Here is a 24,783-nt window from a genome sequence, read left to right as displayed (position 1 = left end):
AAACCGTAAATCGTAACTTTGTAGTACCATCATTACTAAAGCAGTAAAATTTTCCACTGTAAATGTTTCTTAACCCTTTGGCTGTTTTGGTCGTATATACACGTCTTACGAGCCACCGTTTTTGACATATATACAGGTACCATCCGACTTACGACCGAGTTCGGTTCCGACAAACCGGTCGTAAGTCGAAATGGACGTAAGTCGAACCTTGCTACTGAATATCAACATCACATTTTTGTAATGACTTTATTTTATTGTTTTATTTTGGTATTTCATTTTTTCCTTTTTATGCTGTTAGTACTGTATTTTATACTGTAAGGTTTAGGATAAACACTGTGTACAACACAAACAGTTGTTTATTTCCCAGAAATTGGGCATAGAAAACACAGTCGTAAGTCGAATGGTCGTATGTCAAGCAGGTCGTAAGTCGGATGGTAGGTGTACTCATAAATTCTAGCAGCTTCAAATCAAGCAGGAGAAAGCTGGTAGGCCCACATGTGAGAGAATGGGTCTGTGTGGTCAGTGTGCACCATGTAAAAAAAATCCTGCAGCACGCAGTGCATAATAAGAAAAAAAAAAAAAGTTTTTTTTTTTAATTAAAATGCCGACTTTGTGGTCTTTTTTTGTGTAGTATTTATGGTTGTATTCTCGTTTTCTTTGTCTCATTTGATAGAATGGAAAACGTATTATAGAAATAGAGGTGATTTTGATTGGTTTTACTATGAAAAGATCCTTGAAATGGAGCTCAAAGTAGGGGAAATGTTTGATTTTTGCCGATGTTCAAAAGTAAACAAATTATGTCATTTTCCAATAAATGTCCAAGTAGCCATTCTAATATGCAGTCATCAATGGGTTGACATTATTTATACAATTATTACAATATTGCAGTAGTCTGCATAACAGTAAATCTTTTATTTTTTGTTTGAATAAAAATTCAGAATAGAATGCAAGAGTAATATCAGAGGGGCCTGGAGACATGACTGATGAACATAGAAAATGTTATTTTAGAGCCAGGAATATCTGCATTGTTCATTCTGAACTCTATTTTGAAATTGTCATATTTTTTTAATTTTCATGAAATTGGCCAAATTGCAAATTTCTGACCACGTTATTGGGTGGTTGAAATCGGTAAATGGGCGGTTTCTTGTACTCAGTTGATAGAAAAAAATGGAGTTCTAAATAAATAGCTATGAGTTTGGTAGACTGGAACAATGGAATTAGCCGAAAATAGGGCTCAAAGTAGGCGAAATCGCCGATTCGTAAATATCACCAAGGTCATTAACTTCACGAGAGTGTAATTCCGTCAGTTTTCCATCAAATTTTGTTCTTTTGGTGTCATTACAATCGGGAAAAGATTCTCTATCTTTTCATAAGAAAAAATAATTTTTTTTTTGGGGGGGGGGGGGGGGGGGAATTTTGCAACACCAGGAGACACCTCAGGATTTGGGGTTGCGACAGTCAAGGGGTTAATCACATTTCATTCAGTTTTGTAGAAATAGTGAGTAATCATTTTTTTAAATAGAAGGGAGTATGGGTTTTGATTTTTAACATTACAGTGAGTAGGAGGTTGGAGGCAATGGAGATATTGTATTTCAGGGCGATATGTGGTGTGAATATTAGGCAGGTAATTCAAAGGCTAGAACTTTAATGGTGTGAGGGTACCAAAGGTATAATTCAGAGGGTTGAGGAGGGGTTGTAGAGATAGTTTGGGCATTTATATAGAGGATTGAGTAGAATAAGATGACCAAAAGGGTGTATAAATTGGTGGTGGTAGAGTTGGAGAGAGAGGATAAAAGGAGTTTCAAGTTCTAAGAGCTTGAACATCCAGCAGGCTTGTGTGAGAATATTAGATCAGAATGGAAGCAAGGGTTTTTATGGCATGACTTGTTATTGGAATGGTAGCAAGGTATTATTTATGAAGGGATTCAGGAAAACCTGTTAGTCCAGGCTCAAATCCTGGAAGTGGGAAGTACAGTGCCTGCACGCTGAGGAAGGGGTGGGGATGTTGCAGTTGAGAGGGCCAATTGAATTGTTATGCCTACAGACTTCTGGCACAACAGCAATTGAATGAATAATGGTGAGAGCATTTTCTTCTCTATGTCACCCTACCTTGGTGAGAGATGGCTGGTGTTTTTGAAAAATAAAATGATCACATTATCAAAACATTGATAATGGATCCTTGTGTAGCAGATTTCAGATATAACCAATGAAATATTTAGCAAATAAATGTTTGATACAAAGGACTAAGTCTGCTGCATCATGATTTTGTCTTTTAACAGTAGTAGTGTGTGCATCTGGTACACTCACCATGCAAGGGACCAAGTATGCAGCATCGAGATTTTGTCCATTAGCGGTAGTTTGTATCCAGCAGGCTTCCAATACAATGGACCAAGTCTGCATTGAGATTTTATGTTAGCGGTAGTGTCAACAGTGATACTTGTGTAGTACAGCCTCTTCTCACTTAACGACATTTACTGACGACTTGGATTTAGGACGGGCTCTCTGACCAGTATGCATACCTAAATAATGTATATTAGAGATATTTCCTCTATTCCGTTTATTGCAATATACAGTACAGTACTGTATAACATTTAAAAAGGTGGCATTAAAACAATATCAAAGATGGTTGACACAAACCCACTACGTACAGTGGAACCCTGAGTTTCGGCCGTAATCCGTTCCAGGAGCTAGGCCTAAAGTCGAAATGGCCTAAAATCGAAGCAACAGTTCCCGTAAGAAATACAGTGGACCCTCAGCTAACGATATTAATCCATTCCTGAGAGCTCATCGTTAGACAAAATTATTGTTGACTGAATTATTAATTTTCCCCATAAGAAATAATGGAAATCAGATTAATCCGTTCCTGACACCCCAAAGTATGAAAAAATTTTTTTTACAACATGAAATATACATTTTCCTACACACAAAAAGAAGACATGCACAATTACTACTGTACTAAATAAAGAATACATGACACTTACCTTTATTGAAGATTTGGTGGTGATTGATGGGATGGGAAGAGGGGAGATAGTGGAAGTTATTGTTTGGAAGGGGAATCCCCTTCCATGAGGACTTGAGGTAGCAAGTCCTCTTCCGGGGTTACTTCCCTTCTTTTAGTGCCACTAGGACTAGCTTGAGAATCACTGGACCTCTGTCGCACAACAAATCTGTCCATAGAGCTCTGTACCTCGCGTTCCTTTAAGATTTGCCTAAAATGGGCCACAATATTGTCATTGTAATAGTCACAAGCATGGCTTGCAATAGCTGTGTGCAGGGTGATTTTCATCCATAAAGGTTTGCAGTTCAACCCACTTTGCACACATTTCCTTAATCTTTGAAGTAGGCAACTTCTTCAATTTCTCTCTCCTCTCCTCTGAAGCACTTTCCTCAGGTCTGGCCTTTTGCTGTTGCAGATGCTCTTGCAGCTCATCAGTGGTTAGTTCTTCATCATCCTCCTCCACCAACTCTTCCACATCCTCCCCACTAACCTCCAACCCCAAGGACTTCCCCAATGCCACAGTAGATTCCGCAACTGGCATAGGTTTCTCTTTTCTACACATTCTGGCCACAATTTCCTCCAAGCAGAGTTCAAGGTCCTCTTAGTCACTCCCTCCCAAGCCTTACCTATAAGGTTTATACAACTGAGGACACTAAAGTGATCTTTCCAAAACTCTTAGGGTCAATTGAGTGTCTGAGGTCACTTCAAAGCACTTTTGAAACATAGCTTTTGTGTAGAGTTTTTTGAAGTTTGAAATGATCTGCTGGTCCATGGGCTGCAGGAAAGGGGTGGCATTAGGAGGCAAAAACTTCACTTTGATATAGCTCATGTCCCTAGAAATTCGCTCTGCCAAGTTTTGAAGGATGACCAGGAGCATTGTCTAATACCAGGAGGCACTTAAGGCCCAATTTATTTTCCAGGAGGTAATTTTTCACAGTGGGGGCAAACACATGGTGAAACCAGTCATAGAAAAGTCCCTAGTGACCCATGCCTTAGTGTTTGCCCTCCACATCATACACAAATTAGCCGTGAGGACATTGTTTTTCCTGAACACACTGGGAGTGTCAGAGTGATACACCAATAAAAGCTTCACTTTGCAATCACCACTAGCATTACCAAACAACAAAAGAGTAAGCCTGTCTTTCATAGGCTTATGTCCTGGGAGTGCCTTTTTCTCCTGAGTAATGTAGGTCCTGTTTGGCATTTTCTTCCAAAACAGGCCTGTTTTGTCACAAACACTTGTTGGGATTTCAATTCTTCAGCCTCTATGTACTCCTTGAATTTCTGCACATATTTTTCAGTCGCTTTTTGGTTCGAACCGGCAGCCTCACCATGCCTTATCACACTGTGTATGCCACTACAATTCTTAAATCTCTCAAACCAATCTTTGTTAGCCTTAAATTCACTCTCATCACCACTAGTTGCAGGCATTTTTTTTAATTAAATCGTCATGCAACTTCCTAGACTTTTCACATATGATCGCGTGAGAGATGCTATCTCCTGATATCTGTTTTTTGTTTATCCACACCAATAACAGTCTCTCAACATCTTCGAGTACTTGTGATCTCTGTTTCGAAAACAAGCTTGCACCTTTTGCAAGAACGGCTTCTTTGATTTCCGCTTTGTTGGCCAAGATAGTAGCGATGGTTAATTCTGGTTTGATATACAACCTGGCCAGTTCCGAGACATGCACTCCACTTTTGTTCTTTGCAATTATCTCTTTCTTCATTTCCATAATAATTCTCACCCTTTTTACCACAGGGTTGGCACTAGAAGCTTTTTTGGGGCCCATGGTGACTTACTTGGCAGTTACAAGCACTAAAAACACTGTGATAATATGAAATGTACTGAATGTATGCGTAGATGTGACTGCACTGGCTAGCTTGTAAACACTGGCACACAAGGGGCAACTGAGGTGCGCTCAGGCCACACTTGGACGTGTACCAGATGAATCACGTTGGGCGAGTTTTTTATCGTTAGCCAGGCCAAAATTTTTACACTCAAATGCTTCATTGGGCAGATTTAACGTTATGCGATGTGTTCGTTAGGCGAGGGTCCACTGTAATATAAATCCAATTAATCCGTTCCACCCAAAAATATTCACAAAAAATATTTTTTTTTAAAGAATAAATGCTATAGTTTTACATGCAGAAAACAATGAGAAATAAATATAAAGCACTAATTTTAATGGATAAATGAAGATATGATGGATATGAGAGAGGCAGGAGAGTTTGGAGGCAGGACAAGATAGTCCTTCAATACTAATATCAACTCTACAGCTTATTTATCTATCACAATTCATCTAATATGACATAATAAACAATATTAATAACATAGAAATATGACATATACTCTAGAATGAATAAAATATGTTATTACATATGTCATGACTGGTGTTATGTTGTGTTGATGTTGGGTGTATAAGGGCCACTGAGAGCATAAGCATAAGCGGCAGCAGAGGCGGCGGTGTTTTCAGTCGCCCTATATACATCAAACAACAGTGGAGGAGTTAAGTTTCATGTCATCATTTTTCTATTGCTTAATCGCTTAACTTACTTGCTACACTGTTAATGCTACACTTTATCGCTGTCTGGTGCTATAGCCTTTATTGACTCATGCTGCTTTAGTATCGTACATATCGCAGAATCACTGAAGAAGGCACATTCTCCCCTCTCTCTTCCTCCTCCACTTTAGTACTTTGCTACAATTTCTTTCTTCAATTCTATCATGTTTCTCACTTTCTTTATCAAAGAGCTGCCACTAGGAAGTTATGAATTTATTGTTAAATGTTTGGATGAGCGTGCAGGGTAATATTTACTCAAGGATAAACAAAGCTAGACTGGCTCATGATGTCTGTCCGGGCAGGCACACAGGCGCGGGCAGGCAGACAGGTCTGGCACGCTGGCCGAAACACGGGACACGGTGAAACTTGGGACAAAATTTAGCTGAAAAAAAGCAGTCTACTCGAAGCAGCTGAAACTTGGGGTTCCACTGTACCATTATAGTATGCTCCTTGCTTAGCAACAAATTCATTTACCGACGTGGTCTTAGGAACGGAACTCTGTCGTTAAGTGAGGAGAGGCTGTATATAGATAATTCTAATACAGGTTGGCCATCACTAATCCCACAATCAGTAATCCAGTTCCATCAGTAATCCGGCACTAATTTCGGCTAGTATAACTTCAAATTTCTGGGGTTGCCACACGAACCTGCCGCTAGTGTTTGGTGGCTCTTCCTGCTGCATAAGTCATTCCAATTTCTTTTTCTCCATTTACTGTCATAACCTGCTCACTTTTAGCCCTAGCCATGGTTCCAAACGAATAAAAGACATGCTTCTCGTTGTGTAAAGCGCATACACCATACATTGTTCATAAAATATAAGGTGGCTTTGAAGCCACTGTTGGTCACCATGAGCTCAGCTCACTCAAATAAGCTGTGACCAGCAAATTTGGGCCTACATATGAGAGAATAGGTCTGTGTGGTAAGTGTGCACTAAATAAAAAAAAGTCCTACAGCATGCAATGCATGATGATAAATAAATTGCAACTGTGTTTATGTTGTAAACTAGTCTTTGCGGTGTACATATTTTTATATGATTTGTGTGGTTATATTCTTGTTTTTTGGTCTCATGTGATAGAATGGAAGATATATTACAGAAATGCATATACAGTGGACCTTCAACCAGCGATATTAATCCGTTCCTGAGAGCTCATCGTTAATCGAAGTAATCGTTAGTCAAGTTAATTTTCCCTATAAGAAATAATGGAAATCAAATTAATCCGTGCAAGACACCCCAAAGTATTGAAAAAATTTTTTTACCACATGAAATATTAATTTTAATACACACAAACTGAAGAAGACATGCACAGTTACATGACACTTACCTTTATTGAAGATCTGGTGATGATTGATGGGATGGGAGGAGGGGAGACCGTTGATCTTCTTAGTGTTTAGAAGGGGAATCCCCTTCCATTAGCACTTGAGGTAGCAAGTCTTTTTCTGGGGTTACTTCCCTTGTTCTTTGAATGCCACTAGGACCAGCTTCAGAGTCACTGGACTTCTGTCGCACAACATATCTGTCCATAGATACCTGTACCTCTTGTTCCTTTAGTGGTTAAAGTGGTTCACAACATTGTCAGTGTACAGGTTGCCAACATGGCTTGCAGTAGCTGTGTCAGGGTGATTTTCATCAAAAAAGGCTTGCACTTCAAGCCACTTTGCACACATTTCCTTAATCTTAGAAGTAGGCAACTTCAATTTCTCTATCCCCTCCTCCGAAGCAGTTTCCTCAGGTCTGCCCTCTTGCTGTTCAAGATGATCTAGCAGCTCATCAGTGGTTAGTTCTTCATTGTCCTCCTCCACCAGCTCTTCCACATCCTCTCCACTAACCTCCAACCCCAAGGACTTCTCCAGTGCCACAGTGGATTCCTCAACTGGCATAGGATTCTCAGGGTTAGCCTCAAACCCTTCACAATCCCTTTTGTCTACACATTCTGGCCACAGTTTTTTCCAAGCAGAGTTCAAGGTCCTCTTAGTCACTTCCTCCCAAGCCTTACCTATAATGTTTACACAATTGAGGATGGTAAAATGATCTTTCCAAAACTCTCTTAGAGTCAGCTGAGTTTCTGAGGTCACTACAAAGCACCTTTCAAACATAGCTTTTGTGTACAGTTTCTTGAAGTTGGAAATGACCTGCTGGTCCATGGGCTGCAGGAGAGGAGTGGTATCAGGAGGCAAAAACTTCACCTTAATGAAGCTCATGTCCCTAGAAAGTCGCTCTGCCAAGTCTGAAGGATGACCAGGAGCATTGTCTAATACTGGGAGGCACTTAAGGTCTAATTTCTTTTCAGTTAGGTAATTTTTCACATTGGGGGCAAGTGCATGGTGTAACCAGTCATAGAAAAAGTCCCTAGTGACCCATGCCTTACTGTTTGCCCTCCACAGCACACACAAATTAGCCTTGACGACATTGTTTTTCCTGAACACTCTGGGAGTTTCAGAGTGATACACCAATAAAGGCTTCACTTTGCAATCACCACTAGCATTGGCACACATCAACAGAGTAAGCCGGTCTTTCATAGGCTTTTGTCCTGGGAGTGCCTTTTCCTCCTGAGTAATGTACGTCCTGCTTGGCATTTTCTTCCAAAACAGGCCTGTTTCATCACAATTAAACACTTGTCCAGGTTTCAGTCCTTCACTGTCTATGAACTCCTTGAATTCCTGCACATATTTTTCAGCCACTTTGTGGTCCGAACTGGCAGCCTCACCATGCCTTATCACACTATGAATGCCACTACGCTTCTTAACCCTTTGAGGGTCGACAGGCCCTCTCCGAAACTCGTTCTCAGGGTCGGCCAAATTTAAAAAAAAAAAAAAATTATTTTCTCTTATGAAAAGATAGAGAATCTTTTCCCGATCATAAAGACACCAAAAGTTTGAAATTTGATAGAAAACTTACGGAATTATGCTCTCGCAAAGTTAGCGGTCTCGGCGATGTTTACGCATCGGCGATTTTGCCCACTTTGAGCCCCATTTTCGGCCAATTTCACTGTACTAGTCGACAAAAAACATGAATATTTCGCTAGAACTCCATTTTTTCTATCGAATGGATGCAAGAAACCACTCATTTATGAAATTCAACTATCCAGTACAGTGGTCAGAATTTAGCAATTTTGCCAATTTCACACAAATTTCAAAAGATGCCAATTTCGGAATAGGGTCCAGAATAAACAAGAAAGACATTCCTGGCACTAAAATGACATTTCCTCTAGTCATTAGTCATGTCTCAAGTCCCCTCTTATATTCTTTTGCTTTCCACTTTGAATTTTTATTTTCACAAAAAATATAAGATTTACTGTTATGCAGACTACTGCATTAGTGTAAAAAATGGTATAAATATTATTGGTGCACTTGTGAAAGAATATTAGACTCGCCAATTGACGTGTATTGCACGCCTGGCACGATTTGTTTACTTTTGAAGTTTGGTAAAAATCGAACATTTCTGCTACTTTGAGCTCAATTTCAAGGCACCTTTCTTTGTAAAACCAGTCAAAATCATCTCAATTTCTGTAATATGTCTTCCATTCTATAAAATGAGACCAAGAAAACTAGAATACAACAATAAATACCATACGAAAATACACTGCAAAGTCGCTGATTTATTAAAAAAAAATGGTCAAAGTTTTTTTTTTCTCATTATGCACTGTGTGCTGCAGGATTTTTTTTAGACTGTGCACACTGACCACATAGACCCATTCTTTCATATGAAGGCCTACCAGCTTTCTCCCACTAGATTTGAGGCCGCTAGAATTTATGAGTACTAGTACATCAAAAACCCCTACGCGTAAAACGTACTAGTACGACGAAAACCCTCAAAGGGTTAAATCTCTCAAACCAACCTTTGCTGGCCTTAAATTCACTCACATCACTAGTTGCAGGCATTTTTTTAATTAAATCGTCATGCAACTTCCTAGCCTTTTCACATATGATCGCTTGAGAGATGCTATCTCCTGCTATCTGTTTCTCATTTATCCACACCAATAAGAGTCTCTCAACATCTTCTACCGCTTGCGATCTCGGTTTCGAAAACATAGTTGCACCTTTGGCAAGAACAGCTTCCTTGATTGCCGTTTTCTTGCCCACAATAGTAGCGATGGTTGATTGGGGTTTATTATACAACCTGACCAGCTTAGAGACACGCACTCCACTTTCATACTTAGCAATGATCTCTTTCTTCATCTCCATAGTAATTTTCACCCTTTTTGCTGTAGGGTTGGCACTAGAAGCTTCCTTGGGGCCCATGGTGACTTATTTTGCAGGTGCAATCACTACAAAGGCTGTGATAATATGAAATGTTCCAGTTGTATGTTTGGAAGCGACCACGGTGGATGGCTTGTAAACACTGGCACCCACGATACAAGTGAGGTGCGCTCAGGCCAAAGTGGACGCGTCTCATATGGAACAAATAGCGCTGGTTGGGTTTTTAAGCGCTAGTCGAGGCAAAATTTTTGCGTTAAAATGTATCGCTAGTCAGATTTATTGTTAATCGATGCCATCGCTGGTTGAGGGTCCACTGTAATTTTTATTGGTTTCATGCCAGAATGTACCTTAAAATTGAGCTCAGATTAGTGGAAATGTTCGATTTTTGCTGATGTTCAAGAGTAAACAAATGACGTTACTGTCCAATACATGTCCAACTGGCCGGTCTAATACACAGTCACAAATGAGTTGATATTATTTATACTATTACGTATCACAAGAATGCAGTAGTCTGTATTACAGTAAATCTATTTTTTGTGTGTATAAAAATTCAAAATGGGAAGCAAATGTAATATGAGGGGCCTAGAGATGTGACTAGTGAACAGAGAAGATGTTATTTTAGTGCTAAGAATGTCTGCATTGTTTATTGGACCCTATTTTGAAATTGGCATCTTTTGAAATACAGTATGTGTGAAATTGGCCAAATCACCAATTTCTGACCATTTTATTGGGTAGTTGAAATAGGTGAATGGGCAGTTTCTTGTACTCAGTTGACAGAATAGAAGGAATACTAGTGAAATAGTTATGAGTTTGGTAGACTGGACCAATGGAATGGCCAAAAATAGGGCATAAAGTGGGTAAAATCGCCAATGCGTAAATATCGCCGTTGGGTTAAGTGTATTCTAATATTCTAACCTAACCACTCTGTAATCCAGCAAAATCACTAATCTGGCACCCTACAGGTCTCGATGATGCTGGATTAGTGATGTCCAACCTGTACATTTATAGCAGGGCTCCCTGGCCATGCTGACGTCACGGACTCTCCCCCCCCCCCCACACACACCCACACACATAGGCCAAGATGTTGCAGTTCAGTAGGCTCCTCATACAACAAACCATGTCTGTAGACCTATGCAGTCAGTACTCAACACCATACATTTTTAAGGTTGGCAACAAATATTTGCTAATCATTAATTACTTATGTTTGTATTTTATTTCATCCATTTGCAGTTGATAGATATGTCTAAATTGAGCATATGAGACAAACTATATACATGTACTGTAGTTTTAAAAAAATACATTGTTTACAGGAAAAGAGAATTAATGGTAGGGGTCAGAGTTAATATTGCTAGCTTCTGTGTTAGATTTTTAAAAATAACACCAATGCTGATGAAGAGCTCTTGATCCTAGGCATTGGAACTACCCTTTCTGTTCAGATATCAGATCTGATTACCTTCCATTTTGCAACTGCTGTATGATGACCCCTTTGGGTTCAGTACTTATTCATGAATATAATAATAATAATAATAATAATAATAATAATAATAATAATAATAATAATAATTAAAATTAGCAAAAGTTTAAGACTGCATGTGTCTACTTTGGGCACTTTGCTGAACACTAATACCTGACAAATTGCTAGGGTTATTCTGGCATAAGGCTGTAAAATGCAAATTACCAAATTGTGAATATAGAGCAGTTTTAAATAGAAAAAATTGAGTTACAGTTTTCTAGCAGCACATGATCATGTGGCACAGACCATTTTAGTATTATTGATACCTTTATTTGTAGATTTTTTTATATAACTTATTCATTAGCATTGCCATGTGACACTGCTATTTCCTCATTCTCCAGCCTTTGAATTATCTCAAGCTTGCAGTCTTAACCCGTAAACGGTCCAAGCAGATCTACGTTCACATGTGTAGTGCTACTAAAGTAGATGTAGGTTTTTTTACATATTTTCAAATATAACAAAAAAAAAAAAGTAGATCAAAGTTTTTTTTACACATTTTCAAATGTAAAAAAACAAAAAGAAAATCTACTTTTTGTACATACTTTCAAATGTTGAAAGTATGTTTGGACCGTTTACAGGTTAACCCTTAAACGGTCCAAACGTATATATACGTTCACGCGCGTAGCGCCCAAAACGTATATATACATTTTCTTTGTCATTCATTCAACATTACCACAATAAGCCTGAGTCACCTAGACATGAGAGAATGGGTGTGCGCATTCACTGTGTGCCATATTAAAATAATTGGGGATGCCTGGGTACCATATGCTCTTCTTTCCTTTTAAAAAAAGTTTTTTTTCTCTCAAAAAATTTGGGGCGCTACGCGAGTGAACGTATATATATGTTTGGACCGTTTAAGGATTAATAAATGAATTTGTTTTTTGTGGTCCTACTCATACTTGAAGGACTTGAACCATCTTTCAGATGTGCCATGATGCAAGAGATAATCCAGATAGTACAACAACACTTGTATATTGAGAAAAGAATTGTAGAAGATAAAGCTCTGTATGTGGACCTACAAATATTAATTTTTTATGTTTGTCATCCCTGTATTGCCATAATGTTCTTTACTACCCACACAGCCTCACACTACCCAAAATGACCCATATTACCTCTAACTCCTTGCAGCTAGTGCCATAACATCAGCTCCACATTAGCAAAATAAAATGCTTGGTGACTGAGTTTCACATTGTATAGATGGAGTGAATCCTCTTAATGAGCCTTTAGATTGTGAGGGAGGGGTGCATAGTATGTTTTATTTCTTTATCACTGCAATTTTATATGATTGTCCTATTAACATTTATTATTTTTTTTTATTAACACATTGGCCGTTTCTCACCAAGGTAGGGTGGCCCGAAAAAGAAAAATGTTCATCATCATTCACTCCATCACTGTCTTGCCAGAGGCATGCCTACACTATGGTTATAAAACTGCAACATTAACACCCCTCCTTCAGAGTGCTGGAACTGTGCTTCCCATCTCCAGGAATCAAGTCCGGCCTGCTAGTTTCCCTGAATCCCTTTGTTCCTATCTAACACGCTCACGCACACTTGCTGGAAGTCCAAGCCCCTTGCACACAAAAACCCTCTTTCCCCCTCTCTCCCTCCAACCTTTCCTAGGCCAACCCTTAACCCCACCGTCCCTCCACTACAGATTTATATACTCTCGAAGTCATTCTGTTTCGTTCCAGCCTCTCTACATGTCCAAACCATCTCAATAACCCCTCCTCAGCTCTCTGGATTATAGTTTTGGTAATCCTGCACCTCCTCCTAATCTCCAAACTACAGATTCTCTGCATTATATTCACACCACACATTGCCCTCAGACATGACATCTCCACTGGCTCCAGTCTTCTCCTTGTTGCAACATTCACCACCCATGCCTCACACCCATACAAGAGTGTTGGTATAACTACTCTCATACATTCCCCTCTTTGCTTTCATGGATAAAGTTCTCTGTCTCCACAGACTCCTCAGTGCACCTCTCACCTTTTTCCCCTCATCAATTCTATGATTCACCTCATCTTTCATGGAGCCATCTGCTGACACGTCCACTCCCAGATATCTGAATACATTCACCTCCTCCATACTCTCTCCCTCCAATCTGATATCCAGTCTTCTGTTACCTAAATTTTTGGTTATCCTCATCACCTTACTTTTTCCTACATTCACTTTTAATTTCCTTGTTTTACATACCCTACCAGACTCATCAACCAACCTCTGCAACTTCTCTTCAGAATCTCCCAAAAGCACAGTGTCATCAATAAAGAGCAACTGTGACTACTCCCACTTTGTGTTAGATTCTTTAGCTTTTAACCCCACACCTCTTGCCAACACCCGAGCATTCGCTTCTCTTACTATTCCATCTATAAATATATTGAAAACCATGGTGACATCACACATCCCTGTCTAAGGCATACTTTTACTGGGAAATAATCTCCCTCTCACCTGCATACTCTAACATGAGTCTCACTATGCTTTCAATAACCTACCTCCTATTCCATACATTTGCAACCTCTGCCACATTTCCCCCCTATCATATGCCTTTAACAAATCCATAAATGCCACAAACACCTCTTTACCCTTATCTAAATACTGTTCACCTATATGTTTCACTGCAAACACTTGTCTACACACCCCCTACCTTTCCTAAGCTTCCTTGCTCATCTTCTATCCTGCTCTCCATCTTACTCTTAATTCTTTCAGTAATAACTCTATCATACACTTACCAGGTATACTCAACGGACTTTTTTCTTTCTTTCAAAGTACCAGCCATATCCCACTGAGGTGGGGTGGCCCAAAAGGAAAAACAAAAGTTTTGCCTTTTAAATTTAGTAATATATACTACAGGAGAAGGGGTTACTAGCCCCTTGCTCCCGGCATTTTAGTCGCCTCTTACGACACGCATGGCTTACGGAGGAAGAATTCTGCTCCACTTCCCCATGGAGATAAGAGGAAATAGACAAGAACAAGAACTAGAAAGAAAATAGAAGAAAACCGAGGGGTATGTTTATACGTATATGCTTGTACATGTATGTGTAGTGTGACCTAAGTGTAAGTAGAAGTAGCAAGACATACCTGAAATCTTGCATGTTTATGAAACAGAAAAAAGGACACCAGCAATCCTACCATCATGTAAAACAATTACAGGCTTTTGTTTTACACTCACTTGGCAGGGCGGTAGTACCTCCCTGGGTGGTTGCTGTCTACCAACCTACTACACTACACACAACGGACCTCTTTCTTTCTTTCTTTCAACGCACTGGCAGTATCCTACCGAGGTGGGGTGGCCCAAAAGGAAAAACGAAAGTTTCTCCTTTTACATTTAGTAATATATACAGGAGAAGGGGTTACTAGCTCCTTGCTCCTGGCATTTTAGCCGCCTCTTAAAACACTCGTGGCTTACGGAGGAAGAATTCTGTTCCACTTCCCCATGGAGGTAAGAGGAAATAAACAAGAACAAGAACTATTAAGAAAATATTAGAAAACCAGAGGGGTGTGTATGTATATGCTTGTACATGTATGTGTAGTGTGACCCAAGTGTAAGTAGAAGTAGCAAGACGTACCTGAAATCTTGCATGTTTATGAGACAGCAAAATGGACACCAGCAATCCTACCATCATGTAAAACAATTACAGGCTTTCGTTTTACACTCAATTGGCAGGACGTTAGTACCTCCCTGGGTGGTTGCTGTCTACCAACCTACTACCTATAACTCAACGGACTTATTCCCTTATAATTTTTACACTCTCTTTTGTTTCCTTTGCCTTTATACAAGGGAACTATGCATGCTCTCTGCCAGTCTCTAGGTACCTTACCCTCTTCCATACATTTATTAAATAAAAGCACTAGCCATTCAAAAACTATATCCCCACATTTACATTTTGTGCAATTTTTTCTTAACCCTTTGACTGTTTCGGTCGTATATATACATCATACGAGGTACCGTGTTTGACGTATATATAGTACTCATAAATTCTAGCGGCTTCAAATCAAGCAGGAGAAAGCTGGTAGGCCCACATGTGAGAGAATGGGTCTGTGTGGTCAGTGTGCACCATATAAAAAAAATTCTGGAGCATGCAGTGCATAATGAGAAAAAAAAACTCCGACTGTTTTTTTAATTAAAATGCTGACTTTGTGGTTTGTTTTCGTATAGTATTTATGGCTGTATTCTCATTTTCTTGGTCTCATTTGATAGAATGGAAAACATATTATAGAAATAGAGGTGATTTTGATTGGTTTTACTACAAAAAGAGCCTTGAAATGGAGCTCAAAGTAGGGGAAATGTTTGATTTTTGCCAATGTTCAAAAGTAAACAAATGATGTCATTGTCCAATAAATGTCCAACTAGCCATTCTAATATGCAGTCATGAATGGGTTGACATTATTTGTACAATTATTACAGTATTGCAGTAGTCTGCATAACAGTAAATCTTCTATTTTTTGTTTGAATAAAAATTCAAAATAGAAAGCAAGAGTAATATCAGAGGGGCCTGAAAATGTGACTGATGAACAAAGAAAATGTTATTTTAGAGCCAGGAATGTCTGCATTGTTCATTCTGGACCTTATTTTGAAATTGTCATATTTTTTATTTTTCGTGAAATTGGCCAAATTGCAAATTTCTGACCACGGTATTGGGTGGTTGAAATCGATAGAAAAAATGGAGTTCTAAAGAAATAGCTATGAGTTTGGTCAACTGGAACAACAGAATTAGCCAAAAATAGGGCTCACAGTGAACAAAATCGCCAATTTTTAAATATTGCCGAGGTCGCTAACTGCGCGAGAGTGTAATTCCGTCAGTTTTCCATCAAATATCATTTTTTTTTGTGTCATTGCAATTGGGAAAAGATTCTCTTATCATTTCATAAGAAAAAATAATTTTTTTTTTTAATTTTTGCGACACCAGGAGGGTTGCGACAGTCAAGGGGTTAAATACTCCATGGGGAAGTGGAACATAATTCTTCCTCCATAAGCCATGTCTTGTAAGAAGCAACTAAAATGCTGGGAGCAAGGGGCTAGTAACCCCTTCTGTATACATTACTTAAGTTGTGAAGAGAAACTTTTGTTTTTCATTTTGGGCCACCCTGCCTCAGTGGGATACGGCTGGTTTGTTGAAAGAAGATTTCCTAAGTGTGAAATGTAGTAAACATAGTAAATGTACATACATGGTTTGAAATAAGCAAGCTATAACATTAGTTTGTTTCTTAAATTTTTCTTTGTCAGGTGCTGGGGTGAGAGTAGCTGTATTTGATACTGGACTCTCCAAATCTCACCCTCACTTCAAGCGCATAAAGGAACGTACTAATTGGACCAATGAAAAAACTTTAGATGATGGGCTGGGTCATGGTACATTTGTGGCTGGGGTGATAGCATCGAGTGGAAAAACGTGTCTTGGGTTTGCTCCTGATGCGGAGTTGCACGTATATCGTGTATTTACTAATAATCAGGTGAGGCAGGATATGAGCTATGCTAATATTTTGTGTACATTTTAGGGCCTTGATTCTTTTATAACCATTTCTTCATATAGTATATTGTGTAAATGAGACTAGGGGTCTATCAAAAGATAGGAACCATGTTAATTATATAATTCTGGTTATAGCAATTGTTTGTGTGGACATTTTGTATATTCATTATGAGTTCACTGGCTTCTTTTGTCACTATAACACACCAGTTTTATGAAGCTGTTCAAATGTATTTTCTTTTACATGTGTTTATACTGCTTTGGTGTAAAATGCCTTACAATTTTGATAAAGTTGGAATGTGTCATTTTTAATTCAGTATATTACTTCTAAAACGAAATTAGAAGATATGCAATGTACATATACGTACTGTATATCTTTTAGGTTTCATACACATCTTGGTTCCTGGATGCTTTCAACTATGCTATCCTAAAGAAGGTAGATGTGCTGAATCTAAGCATTGGAGGGCCAGATTTTATGGATCATCCCTTTGTTGATAAAGTATGGGAGTTGACTGCCAATCGAGTCATTATGGTTTCAGCTATTGGGAATGATGGACCATTGTATGGGTAGGTAAATTGCATCAGTCAGCATTGCAATTGTTTAAAATTATGATGTTTAAGCCAGTAAATCAAAGATTTACACGGCTTCAATATTTCATGATCATATTGTTTTTTATGATGATTCCTAAATGTGAAATTTTGCATTGTTTTACTGATTTCATGTACAGTATGTCAATTTATTTAGCGATTACGAGGTATTCTTTACCTTAATTTTGATTACTGTAGTTGCCACAATTCTTGACTGATATTTTCTGAGTTTCATGGAGTATGTGGAATTTGTTACAGGACCCTTAACAATCCAGCAGATCAGATGGATGTGATTGGGGTTGGGGGAATCAATTTTGAGGATCAAATAGCACGCTTTTCATCCCGTGGCATGACAACTTGGGAGCTGCCCCAGGGGTAAGTATAAGCTAATTCTCTTCTATATAGCTCAACTTTGCAGTAGTTACTGGGGAACTGGTTGGTTTCTTATTAAATTTAATGCATTATAAGTTCATTATTAAATTTTCTCCAATTCAAACAAGTTGTTACAGTATTGTATGGATGAAATCTTGGGGGTATTCATATGAAATGCATGTACAGTATATACAGATAATAAACAAAATTTGAATTATTTTAGTGTGTTGCATTTAGGTAAATCTTCGACTCACTTGAGCTACACATTCAAATGTAACTAAAAGTAACAATCAGTTCTATATTTTTTCCATTTTCATAATGTGCCAAATACTATTAGATTTCTATCTCATTCTCTTTTTATTTTTTTTTTTATTATCACACTGGCCGATTCCCACCAAGGCAGGGTGGCCCGAAAAAGAAAAACTTTCACCATCATTCACTCCATCACTGTCTTGCCAGAAGGGTGCTTTACACTACAGTTTTTAAACTGCAACATTAGCACCCCTCAACATTAACATCCCTTCTCTTTTTAAACTACAAATATTTGTTGATAAACAAGGTAAAGAGTTTTTATGAGGATAGTGACGCTCGGGTTAGGGTGTGTTGAAGAGAGGGAGACTACTTCCCGGTAAAAGTAGGTCTTAGACAGGGATGTGTAATGTCACCATGGTTGTTTAATATATATATATATTTAGATATATAGAATTGACACAGTTACTTTTGCTGATGATACTGTGCTTATGGGAGATTCTAAAGAAAAATTGCAAAGGTTAGTGGATGAGTTTGGGAATGTGTGTAAAGGTAGAAAGTTGAAAGTGAACATAGAAAAGAGTAAGGTGATGAGGGTATCAAATGATTTAGATAAAGAAAAATTGGATATCAAATTGGGGAGGAGGAGTATGGAAGAAGTGAATGTTTTCAGATACTTGGGAGTTGACGTGTCGGCGGATGGATTTATGAAGGATGAGGTTAATCATAGAATTGATGAGGGAAAAAAGGTGAGTGGTGCGTTGAGGTATATGTGGAGTCAAAAAACGTTATCTATGGAGGCAAAGAAGGGAATGTATGAAAGTATAGTAGTACCAACACTCTTATATGGGTGTGAAGCTTGGGTGGTAAATGCAGCAGCGAGGAGACGGTTGGAGGCAGTGGAGATGTCCTGTCTAAGGGCAATGTGTGGTGTAAATATTATGCAGAAAATTCGGAGTGTGGAAATTAGGAGAAGGTGTGGAGTTAATAAAAGTATTAGTCAGAAGGTAGAAGAGGGGTTGTTGAGGTGGTTTGGTCATTTAGAGAGAATGGATCAAAGTAGAATGACATGGAAAGCATATAAATCTATAGGGGAAGGAAGGCGGGGTAGGGGTCGTCCTCGAAAGGGTTGGAGAGAGGGGGTAAAGGAGGTTTTGTGGGCGAGGGGCTTGGACTTCGAGCAAGCGTGCGTGAGTGTGTTAGATAGGAGTGAATGGAGACGAATGGTACTTGGGACCTGATGATCTGTTGGAGTGTGAGCAGGGTAATATTTAGTGAAGGGATTTTGGCAGTTTGGAGGGATATGTTGTGTATCTTTATATGTGTATGCTTCTAGACTGTTGTATTCTGAGCACCTCTGCAAAAACAGCGATAATGTGCGAGTGTGGTGAAAGTGTTGAATGATGATGAAAGTATTTTCTTTTTGGGGATTTTCTTTCTTTTTTGGGTCACCCTGCCTTGGTGGGAGACGGCCGACTTGTTGAAAAAAAAAAATAAAAAAAAATTCAGGGAAACCGGTTATTTTCATATAGTCGGACTTGAGTCCTGGAAATGGGAAGTACAATGCCTGCACTTTAAAGGAGGGGTTTGGGATATTGGTAGTTTGGAGGGATATGTTGTGTATCTTTATATGTGTATGCTTCTAGACTGTTGTATTCTGAGCACCTCTGTAAAAACAGTGATAATGTGCGAGTGTGGTGAAAATGTTGAATGATGATGAAAGTATTTTCTTTTTGGGGATTTTCTTTCTTTTTTGGGTCACCCTGCCTCGGTGGGAGACGGCCGACTTGTTGAAAAAAAAAAAAATATGTAGATGGGGTTGTAAAAGAAGTAAATGCTAGGGTGTTAGAGAGAGGGGTGGGATTAAATTATGGGGAATCAAATACAAAATGGGAATTGACACAGTTATGTTTTGCTGATGATACTGTGCTTATGGGAGTTTCTAAAGAAAAATTGCAAAAGTTAGTGGATGAGTTTGGGAGTGTGTGTAAAGGTAGAAAGTTGAAAGTGGACATAGAAAAGAGTAAGGTGATGAGTGTATCAAATGATTTAGATATAGAAAAATTGGATGTCATATTGGAGAGGAGGAATATGGAAGAAGTGAATGTTTTCAGACATTTGGGAGTTGACGTGTCAGCGGATGGATTTATGAAGGATGAGGTTAATCATAGAATTGACGAAGGAAAAAAAGGTGAGTTGTGCGTTGAGGTACTTATATGTGGAGTCAAAGAACGTTACCTATGGAGGCAAAGAAGGGACTGTATGAAAGTATAGTAGTACCAACACTCTTATATGGGTGTGAAACTTGGGTGGTAAATGCAATAGCAAGGAGACAGTTGGAGGCAGTGGAGATATCCTGTCTAATGGCAATGTGTGGTGTAAATATTATGCAGAAAATTCAGAATGTGGACATTAGAAGGTGTGGAGGTAATAAAAGTATTAGTCAGAGGGCTGAAGAGGGGTTGTTGAGGTGGTTTGGTCATTTAGAGAGAATGGATCAAAGTAGAATGACATGGAAAGCATATAAAAATATAGGGGAAGGAAGGCGGGGTAGGGGTCGTCCTCGAAAGGGTTGGAGAGGGGGGTAAAGGAGGTTATGTGGGCGAGGGGCTTGGACTTCCAGCAAGCGTGCGTGAGCGTGGTAGATAGGAGTGAATGGAGACGAATGGTACTTGGGACCTGACGATCTGTTGGAGTGTGAGCAGGGTAATATTTAGTGAAAGGATCCAGGGAAACCTGTTATTTTTATATAGACTTGAGTCCTAGAAATGAGAAGTACAATGCCTGCACTTTAAAGGAGGGGTTTGGGATATTGGCAGTTTGGAGGGATATGTTGTGTATCTTTATACGTATATGCTTCTAAATTGTTGTGTTATGAGCAAATCTGCAAAAACAGTGATTATGTGTGAGTGTGGTGAAAGTGTTGAATGATGATGAAAGTATTTTCTTTTTGGGGATTTTTTCTTTTTGGGCCACCCTGCCTTGGTGGGAGACGGCCGACTTGTTGAAAAAAGAAAGAAAGAAAAAAAAAAAAGGTACCCAATTATACTGCTATATTAATCATGTTTAGTCGTTATTCTTTTTTTTTTTCTTACAGGTATGGTCGCGTCAAACCAGACATTGTTACATATGGCTCTTTAGTGCAGGGTTCAAGCATGGAAGGAAAGTGCCGGCAGTTGTCTGGCACTTCAGTAGCATCTCCAGTGGTGGCTGGAGCTGTTACCCTTCTTGCTAGGTGGGATAATTTTTAGAACATTGTTTTACACAGCCATATGCACTCATAATACAGTGTATGAATATGAAAAGTGAGTTTATTCTTGCATGAGGCATTATTTTTAAGTTTATGAAATTTTTTGAATGAGATGTTTATGAAAGCACTGTGAGGTATGCATACAACATCTGTCTAACTGTTGTTATAATATTATTCAGGAGATGGGACAGGTTTCTCCTGACACTGGTCTTAATCATATAGATGACATGTTAAAGTAATTATGTCTGATGACTCTTAAAGTATATGCCTTTTTATCATCCTCTGTATGAAGTTACTGTGAGGCAATTACCTCTTTGCATATACAGGAGCAGAGCTATGGTGGAAAATGAGAAAGAGTTTGAGGTAATGTCCCTCAGCCTGGAGATGTGTTCAGTACATCAGTCTTGATAAAAATACATAACCTACTTCCAATAGTGGATTTTTCCACAGTGACGTTGCCTACAATTGCTTTGCCTCCCCTGTCTACAGTATAAAAGCCCCATCTCTGTGTATATGCTGTACTTTTATCAAGATTGATGGACTGAACACATTATCTCCAGGATGAGTGACTGCTTATCTCAAACTCTTTGTTTTCCACCGTTCTTCCCTGTATTGGACTGATGAAGCCACTGGCTGGTAGAACGTTTCCACAGTAAAGATACCCAAATGTTTCACAAGTGTCTCATTCTTCAACTTGTCTGTATTCTAAACCATTTATATATCTGTCAGACAGTAATATCTTGGGATCAGGGAATTCTTCAAAGCTTGCCTAACCTATAGACATGACCTACTTCCACTAGTGGATTTTTCCACTATTCTGTGCTTCACTTTATCTTTCATAGACCTATCTGCTGACATGGCCACTCCTCATTATCTAAATACATCCACTTCTTCCATAACTCCCTCCCTTCAATCTGATAATCAGTATCATTGCTAAGGCTTTTTGTTAATCTCATCACCTTGCTCTTTTTCTATTTTCACTTTAAATTTCTTGTTACATACCTTCCCACACTCATTCACCAACCTTTGTAATTTTCCTTTAGGATCCTGTAAAAACTATCATCAGCAAACTTTTTTTTTTTTCAACAAACCGGTTGTATTCCACCAAGGCGGAGTGACCCAAAAAGAAAAACGAAAGTTTCTCTATTTAAATTTAGTAATTTATACAAGAGAAGGGGTTACTAACCCCTTGTTCCTGGCATTTTAGTCACCTCTAATGACAAGCATTGATCAGCAGACTTCTTTCAACATTAAATTCTGTCATTTTATCACTCCACTTGTTTACTCTAGCTAAGTTTTGTGGGAGGTCTTTACACATATTATTATCTTAGATTTTATCTAACTCAAAAATATACTGTGTATAGTACTGCATTAACCCTTTGACTGTCGCAAGCCCCTTTCTGAAACTGTCATTCTATGTAGCAAAATTTTTGGAAAAAAAATTATTATTTTTTCTTATGAAATGATAGAGAATCTTTTCCCGATGGTAATGACACCAAAAGTACGAATTTTGGTTGAAAACTCACGGAATTACGCTCCCGTGAAATTAGCAGTCTCGGCGACGTATATGCATCGGTGATTTAGTCGACTTTGAGCCCTGTTTTTGGCCAATTCCGTTGTTCCAGTTGACTAATCTCATAGCTATTTCTTTAGAACTCCATTTTTTCTATCAGTTGAGTACAAGAAACTGCCCATTTACCGATTTGAACTACCCAATAAAGTGGTCAGAAATTGGCAATTTGGCCAATTTCACGCAAATTAAAAAAGATGCCAATTTCAAAATAGGGTCCAGAATAAACAATGTAGACATTCTTGGCACTAAAATAACATATCCTCTGTTCATTAGTCACATCTCTAGGCCCCTCTTATATTACTATTGCTTTCTAATTTGATTTTTTATTTATACAAAAAATACAAAATTTACTGTTATGCAGACTACTGCATTATTGTAAAAATGGTATAAATAATATCATTGCACTAGTGAAAGAATATTAGACTCTCCAGTTGACTTGTATTGGATGTGTGGTGTGATTTGCTTACTCCTGAACATTGGTAAAAATCAAACATTTCCGCTACTTTGAGCTCAATTTCAAGGTCGTTTTCATCGTGAAACTAATCAAAATCATCTCTATTTCTGTAATATGTTTTCCATTTTATCACGTGAGACCATGAAAACGAGAATACAATGATAAATACTATACGAAAATACACCTCAAAGTCGGCGTTTTAATCCAAAAAAACGGTCAGAGTTTTTTTTTCTCATTATGCACTGCGTGCTGCAGGATTTTTTTTATGTGGTGCACACTGACCACACAGACCCATTCTGTCACATGTGGGCCTACCAGCTCTCTCCTGCTTGATTTGAAGCCGCTAGAATTTGTGTGTTAATACGTCCAAAACACTGGCTCATAAGACGTATATATACGACCAAAACAGTCAAAGGGTTAAATTAATATTCAAATATTCAGATTTTGATGTTACTGTAAATAACAAATATATCTGAAGAATGGTTTTTGGGACCTGACGAGCTGTTGGAGTGTGAGTAGGGTAATATTTTATGAAGGGATTCAGGGAAACTGGTTAGCCAGACTTGAATCCTGAAAATGGGAAGTACAATGCCTGCACTTTACAGGAGGGATTTGGGATGTTGGCAGTTTGGAGGGACATCTAAACTTTCGTATCTGGGCGCCTCTGCAAAGACAGTAATTATGTATGAGTGACGGTGAAAGTGTTGAATGATGGTGAAAGTTTTTTCTTCCTTTTTGGGTTTTTCTTTTTAGGCTACCCTGCCTTGGTAGGAAACGGCTGACGTGTTAAAAAAATCTGAAGAAATTAAATTAATTGGAACAACATGTTGGTTATATGTCTTTAGCAAGGGTTTCAAATGTTATCTGAAGTCTAGGAATGATTTTTCACAGTATTATTTCCTCAAGGAAGGTAGTTAACAAAAAAGGACAAAGGTATTAAACAATATTACAGTGGAATTTCTAAATTTTTTGAATGCAATGAATTCTGTCTTTCATGGACAGTAAACTAGCTGTGATTTGCTGTCCGTGTTTCCATGAATAGAAAGGCATGACATGATAAATTAATGAAATTTCAGTGGTGTCTTGCATCGAGGAGGCATCATTAATCCAGCCAGCATGAAGCAAGCATTGATGGCCTCAGCTCGTAGGTTGCCAGGTGTCAACATGTTTGAGCAAGGACATGGCAAGCTAGATTTAGTAAAAGCATATCAAGTCCTATCGAAATACAAACCACAAGCATCTTTGAGTCCCAGCTATATAGATCTTACTGAGTGTCAGTATATGTGGCCATACTGCACACAACCATTATACTATGGTGCTATGCCAGTCATTGTGAATGTCACAATTCTGAACGGCATGGGAGTTTCTGGACGAATTGTTGAAAAGCCAGTATGGCATCCGTATACACCTCAATATGGCCATCATCTTGACATTGCTTTTACCTACTCTGAGGTGAGTATACTTTGAAAAATTTACCTTACTAGATACAATAGTCACAATTTTCTCTACTTTTTTATATTTTTCTGCCACTTTGTAAACAATATCTTGAGTAACCATCTTTGCACT

General features: G+C 38.6%; 1 protein-coding gene across 3 annotated transcripts in view; it reads left to right on the top strand.

Moving 5' to 3' along the window:
• The window catches only part of S1P (membrane-bound transcription factor site-1 protease), an 84,992-nt gene that overhangs the window by 12,853 nt on the left and 47,356 nt on the right, over window positions 1-24,783 (top strand). For all 3 annotated transcript variants that reach the window (XM_053785605.2, XM_053785607.2, XM_053785606.2), the window contains exons 6-10: window positions 16,494-16,717; window positions 17,114-17,298; window positions 17,578-17,694; window positions 21,038-21,175; window positions 24,294-24,669. In XM_053785605.2, coding sequence (XP_053641580.1) covers window positions 16,494-16,717; window positions 17,114-17,298; window positions 17,578-17,694; window positions 21,038-21,175; window positions 24,294-24,669 — 1,040 coding nt within the window. The remainder of the gene's footprint in view (window positions 1-16,493; window positions 16,718-17,113; window positions 17,299-17,577; window positions 17,695-21,037; window positions 21,176-24,293; window positions 24,670-24,783) is intronic.

Source organism: Cherax quadricarinatus, chromosome 35 (assembly GCF_038502225.1).
Source record: "Cherax quadricarinatus isolate ZL_2023a chromosome 35, ASM3850222v1, whole genome shotgun sequence".
Taxonomy (NCBI): domain Eukaryota; kingdom Metazoa; phylum Arthropoda; class Malacostraca; order Decapoda; family Parastacidae; genus Cherax; species Cherax quadricarinatus.
This window is presented reverse-complemented; position numbering and strand designations above follow the sequence as displayed.